Here is a 6,944-nt window from a genome sequence, read left to right as displayed (position 1 = left end):
CAGCGTGGCGGGGGTTGGTCTCTTCTCCCTAGTGGCGAGTGATAGGACAAGGGTAAATGGCCTTAAGTTGTGCCAGGGGAGGTTCAGGCTGGATATTAGGAAGAAATTCTTTACTGAAAGGCTGGTCAGGCATTGGAACAGCCTGCCCAGGGAGGTGGTTGAGTCACCATCCCTGGAGGTGTCTAAGAGGCAGGTAAATATTTCACCGAAGGACACGGTTTGGTGGTGTTGATAGGGCTAGGACAAGGTTGGACTCGATGATCTTGAAGGTCTCTTTCAGCTGAAATTGCTCTATGATTCTATAATTCTATGAAAAAAAAACAGCTCAGAAATATTATCTGAACACAACTTTGCTACTGTAGCACCTGAGGGCAAAGAATCTTTTGTGCATTCTTTTGGAACATTCCCAACCATTTCAAGAGAATCTCACCCTTTTTTATAAGGCAAGCTTGTTTGCAAGTAATAGGCCCTAGCAATACCTGAATGCCAGCTGTGTGCCTACAGTTATTAACATTCCCTCTGCCAGCAAGGTTGGCTTCTGCAAGCCCACTATTATCTACCCCCACATTCACGCCCGAGTTGGACTGACTCCTTTCCCCTTTCTTGCTTATGAGAACACAGTTCTCTGGAGAGGCTCATGGTGCACCATACCGTGAACTGATCTGGGTTAAAATTAATTTCTTTTCTCCCTGATGGAGCGTTTTATATCTGCACCGGTTCCCTGGGAAACTGAAGAGACCTGCAGTATGTTTTTCCCAGCACCACCGAGTGTTCAATGAAGATGTGGAAATGAAAATGATTGGAGCCTTTTACCTAACTTCAAGAGATTACTGCTAAGATTATGCCTTACAAAGGCTATTTTACTTTTGAAAAAGTTGTATGAACCTGCCTTACGCAAAGTCAGAAGCGCTTGTGTGATACAGACAAAATAATCCTCAACTTTGTTTCATCTGCAAGTCCGTATGTTTGCCAGTGAGACACTTTTCTAAATGATTCCCTACCTCGATTCAGAGACTTGACGTCAAGTCTATCACAAAGTATCATTAATGGATTAAAATGGTGTCCTCTTCCTTATTCAATTTTAGTTTGTTTCTTCATCTCAAACACTAGTCTTATCTACTGTTCTTTGGTAGATTTTCAGTGTCTCAATTTTTAATCTGTGTAAGTACCTTTAAGTCGTAACTGTTTGCTCCAAAATGTATTGTAACTTTGTGAATTTTGCATTTCTAAAGCACTGGCTGTGAACTATATTTGTTCATAAACAATGGCAGATTGCTTACAAGGAAAAAAAAATTCTGCCAGATCAATTCATCTGTAGCATAAGGTCCGTGAAAATCACAGTTGTTTAAGACACCATGCCTTTCTTGGGCCATAAAAACTATCATAAAATATTTTCATAAAATATTTAAGGCTTTAATAAATACATTTTTAAAAGTCTAGAACAATACAGAAATTTTAAAATAGCTTAGAAATATTTACTCTCATGATACACAAAGCTCTACATGTAAATACGGGATACTTCTAATGTTTTTACTTTTATAATAAAATTTAGGCTTTCAACTTCGAAAGAGCTTGGAGGTTGAAATACCACCTTCCTTCAGCAGTGTAACCTTCACTACACTATTTTTCAGTTTAATTCCATAACATGCTTGAGATATTATTTAAAAAAAAATAAGAACCCTTCTTTTCTTTAAAATAGCTGAAAATACTGCAGTACGAAAATTACACAATTAGCGGTTATTCCTCCAGATTTATTCTACACATTTGTTCAAGAAGCATTCTGAGCAAATACTGTTCCATATCTCAAAACAAATTGCACATAACCCATAATGTATTTTTAATGCAGATGCCAGTTATATTTTCACTGAATTAAATGCATTGTGAAATTTATTTCCTAAGAATTCTTGTCAGCATTCAAGCAATGATTTCTACCACACTACTTTAAACTTCCAAGTTTTAGTTTGAATATAAACCTATATGAGCAGTGAGCACATGTGTTGACTACACATGAAAAAATATACACAGGATTCAAATGGAAGCACAAATGGATAAAAACATGTATTATCACATCTGCTCTTCAAATAGAATAGTTTTTGTGCAGTGAAAGATAGTTTCACCCAGTACTTCTCTGGTGAGGTCACTCTAATAAAAATAATTATATTGGGGAAAAAAGTCAAAACTTATAAAGACAGTTTTATAAGAACTCATAATGATCAAATAAATGAGCCAAAAGCAAACAGAATTAACAAAAGTCTCTTCTGATTCCAACTGATTAACATGGCTTTTCCTGTATGCTTGGCAGGTTGTCAAACAAGATCTCAGTTCACTGTCAAGATGACACTTATCTAGAGACTGGTATGTAAAAAATACCTCTTTTATTTACTACTTGACTGGAGACTCTTATTATAGATTAACAATAATATGTAAAAAAATATTTAGTGTAAGTTATAAACACAAAATTATTTCAAAATAAATCTGGTATTCCTGATCAACTATTGCTTTGAATGCAGCCCCATGGTATTGACTCATTTAAACAGCTCTTTAGAGAAGTGCGAAAAGTACTCGTTATTTTACCTTGTATTACTCAGCAATGAAATAGCACTAAAAAAAAAAGTAATTTCTTTCCTTCATTTACAAGACTATGGAAACTGAAGTTAAGTTGCATGCTTCATAAGTGTTTATGCTTCAAAGCCAAGAAATTACTGGCTGGGTTAACAGGGCCTAGTTTTCCACGCTGTCTTTGTTGCCGGCCACACTCATTACTTGCAGTATCATAGGCTGCTGATCAAGTTTTACTTGTAGGGTATTCTTGCTGAACAAAGCAATTGAGAATTCCTGCAGCAAAAGCATCTCTTACATCTTATTTTCATGAAACATGAATTCATCTTATCATTTCAGAAGGAATCAAGGTCAGCTTATAAAGGAGATTCTGAGTGTTTGGGAAAGCTCTTTGTAACTAGATGTTTGAATTGTCAGAATAACACAGGGATGTCCAGTCAACCTCCTCTTGCAGGTTATGTACACTTCTATGAATCTCAGGCCTGATGCTAATGCCAGAACTTATTTTTCAACTGATTTAGGTAAAATTTTCTAACGATTTCCAAACTGTGACCTTTCTTCCACTTGCAGATGTAATCATTTTTTTGCTTTGATTCAAGCAGAAATCAGCACCTTTGTGTGAATTTGCAATGCATCATGCTGGTCAGAAAAATGCGTAGAGGTAAAAATTTCAGATATGAACTCTCTGGACATTGCACAGACACAGATTTGGCATACGACCTGAGATAAAATATGAAACAAGTTTACTCCTTGACAACATTCTATCATAGAAACTTGATACTGTGACACATGTGCTTCTTGAATCTGCAGGTAAAGGAGGAGAGTATAGAGATGTAGTTCAGATGCAAAGCTAGAAACATTTTACGAGAGACCTCCTCTCTTCTTAGAATGAAGATTAGAGCCATTAAAACAGTACATTTTAATTAGTCAAGGACAGAGAGATACAAATGAAGAGTTAGCTGATGCTGAATTGCTGTATTTGTATTGATCTCTAAGGAGTATTTGTTCTATCATTATTCATCAATATATTGATATACAATTAAGAAGAAGAATCTACAATGTTACTTAAAATTTTGGTTTCAGGCACGTTATAGGCAAATTATTCATAAAGGTATCAAGTTTCAGTTAAGGGGACACAATGAGGTATCTGATTTTATTTCCTATTTTGTAACCATGATTTTGATAAATCAGAGATGATTATTTTTATTTAATAGGTTTGCTAGGACTGTGGTTGAACACTTCTAAACATTTTACTGTTGATCCACCATTTGATTCAGCATTACGTTACAGGACTGGAATCCTTTAAAGCATATTCAAAAATTAATATTAAAGAAAAAAGACAGCTTCAGTTACTAAATACGGCATAATTAAAAGCATAGAACAATCATACGAGAGTGACATAATAAGAAATAAGCTGTATAACTAACATGTTCTGTCAGTATCTAGCAATATGTAAAAAGATTCACAAAACTTAATTCAGTGAAGTAAAAATTACATCAGAAACCAGACAGAACAGATGTGACCCCATCCTGCATATACCAGGTTGCCCACCAGTCTTTGGCATCTTTTGGTGTGATGACAAGAGTAGATCTCAAAAACCCTAGCAGAACTCTGTTAAAAGATGTAGGTGGAAAGGTACTTTTTCTGAGGAGTTTTTGCAATTTAGATTTTTCTTCCGACTTACGACAAAGCTGATTACCAAGTCTCAAAAGCCTTTCTTGGAAAGAGAACCATCAGTCTTCACAAGGCTTTTGTCAATAACATGGAGAAGGCTGCATTTCCACAGCAGCTGGCAAAGTCAAAAGCTCAAGCTTAATCATTTACAGAAAACAACTTCCATTGGTGGAATAAAAGCTACACAAACACAAAATGCTTGTCAGTGGCTTAAAATACCAGACCAATATGTGAGCATGAGCATAAGCGGTTTAAAACCTAATCAGGCTATAGCTAACCAAGCAAAATAAAAGCATTTAGAATTGTTTAGGCTTAGTTATATGATGAGGGCTAAAGTGATAAATCTTGGGATTATGGAAAGAAAGATCTCAGCACAATATTCGTATGTACACCTACCTGTGGAAATTCTAAGACAGGGATAACTGATATCAAGCACTTATCCTTAGTATATTTAAAGTATTTATCCTTAGAGCTTTAAATCTTAACTGAAAATAATAAGTAAGGCAGACACAGTACAAAAAAGAACTCTGCAAAAATAAAATCCACATAAAGTTATTGAAATATGTCAAAACCTAGATTGGCAGCACTAAGTTAATGGTTGGACCTGATCTGAAAAGGTTTTTTCCAAGCTAAATGATTCTATGATTCTACAGACAATCTAAACACAAGTCCTGTACCAGTAACTTGCTACGTTTGTTTCAAAGCCTTCAAAAACAGGTTGCAAAGGACTGAGGCTTTTCTGAGCATAGATGCAATTACTCAGGTAACTGCCTGGTGTAAAACTTGCTTCCTACCCCACAGCTCCATGAAGAAAATATCTGCTTTGGATGGGAAAAACCAATAGCACTGGAGTGCAAGGTTTTGGCACGCAAGTCAATGAGGTCCTACAACATTTTAAACCAAGTCTAACCCAAGCACCGGCACTCCTGAAGTCTCACCTGCTTTACTAAAATGTCTTGGCCTCTGCCGACAGATGGCTGCTGGCCCTTACTCAATCCAGAGATGAACTGGTTTGGGAAACTCAGAAAATCTTTTTTTTTCTTTTTTTTTAAATAAACACACAGTCCCTTTACTCACATTCCATACTTGAAACATAATGCTTTATCACTATGCGACAACTGACGTAGGAGTCAGGTGGAACATTAACGAGCCACATCTTGCCCCAGTTCCACGGTGAAACCGCCTATTTTCTTAACTGCTTCATGCTCTTTAATATTTCTCCTTCCTTTAGCCTCCTTTGTGTCTAAATCTACATTAATAATTTGTTCATTTGCTTTGACGCATTTGATCTCTTGGTTATCGTGGAAAATAATCTATTAAAAAAACGCTACTTGATATAGGAGTAAGATTTCTTAATACAAGCTGAGAATACAAGTAAAGTAAGCTGAAGGAAATAAGATGGAAATCTGTTGAAGCTTAAGCTGTATTACATTCATCAATCTAAATTTAAGCTTCATTTTTAATATATTTTGTATACGAGCATCAATTTGTTAAGTTCAAGAACAATTAAATAATTGTACAGAACATATAAATACAAAAATATTGTGTGTGTAGCAATAGTGTGGAAAAGATGATTACCTGACATATAAAGATCTCTTCTGGCTGGTTCGCAAAGATCCTGATCCTGAACTAATGCTACTGTTCATCATCTGTTCCCGTAAATCATGTATTTTAGCTTCAAAACGACTGTATTCTGTAAGAAAGGGAGGCACTGCAATTAATTTTCCCCAAACTTCAGCAATTAAATTCTTCACAAAACCACTGAAAATCTCAGAAAATAAGCATTTATTACAGCTTTGTCTATACAAGAAAAAAAACCCAAATAACATTTTTATTAAGCACTATGATTTGTAATTAGAAGATATGATATTTTTTACATTTATTATTAACTGAAATAAAAATTGAAATAATTGTGATTAGACAAAGCAAATAAACAAGTAAATTATACATTAAATTTTCACTGGTTTAATCTATAGTTCACAGTAAATTTTTTTATTTCTAATTAAGACAAACATTTCTACTAATTACTAATATTATTTCATAGTAATAAAAAGACTGATAAATAAACCAATGACAAAAAGAAAGCTTGAGAACATACATGTGAAATACATAAGTTTATCATCAAGATTTATAGATTTTATATTTTAAATCTTAAGAAATGGGAAAGTAAAATGTCTGTACTTTAAAATTACTGAACTTAAATTAGATAAAGAATATCACACTGCAGGGTGGAAAATATGCAAAACAACAATGTTCCCATGGGAGCTCAGTAAAGGAAAAAAAAAAATCCAGAACTCTGGCATGAATCTCGATCCACTTGTAAATGATATTAGAGATTCAAACTCCCTCTATAGAATTAGAATTATGCACAATGTTAATCCTGGAAAAACGGATTGTGTTCTTAAGCAGCACTGTGTACTAACAAAACTAAGCTAAATGCATTTTATTTTAGCTACTAAGCAGGCAGTAAAACAGTAACAGCTTCTTCAGGAGAAACATTTCCTGAAGTAAGGTACTTACATGCTCTCAGCATAAAATATGAACTCAAAACAAGTTTTTCCTTCTGTTGAATACTTTGGACTTCAGGATCAAGAGATCCACTTGTAAAACCTTCCCAGTTAAAGGAAATGTTCTGGAGCCACCACCTTCGCCAGGAGCCCACGTGATGCCAGATTATAACAAGTCGACGCTGGGCGAGCCAGGGGGTGCGC

General features: G+C 35.1%; 1 protein-coding gene across 7 annotated transcripts in view; it reads right to left on the bottom strand.

Moving 5' to 3' along the window:
• LOC104276182 (disks large homolog 1) overlaps nt 1-5,921 on the bottom strand; it is a 30,664-nt gene extending 24,743 nt beyond the window's left edge. For 6 of the 7 annotated variants that reach the window (XM_009872395.1, XM_009872396.1, XM_009872401.1 and 3 more), the window contains exon 1: nt 5,812-5,918. In XM_009872395.1, coding sequence (XP_009870697.1) covers nt 5,812-5,882 — 71 coding nt within the window. In that variant the 5' untranslated portion in view covers nt 5,883-5,918. Of the gene's footprint in view, nt 1-5,811 lie in introns of all 7 variants that reach the window. The other variant, XM_009872400.1, reaches the window with a different exon arrangement.
• Nucleotides 5,922-6,944: the final 1,023 nt, after the last annotated feature.

This window comes from Apaloderma vittatum, unplaced genomic scaffold (assembly GCF_000703405.1).
Source record: "Apaloderma vittatum isolate BGI_N311 unplaced genomic scaffold, ASM70340v1 scaffold1377, whole genome shotgun sequence".
In the NCBI taxonomy this organism is placed as follows: Eukaryota; Metazoa; Chordata; class Aves; order Trogoniformes; family Trogonidae; genus Apaloderma; species Apaloderma vittatum.
This window is presented reverse-complemented; position numbering and strand designations above follow the sequence as displayed.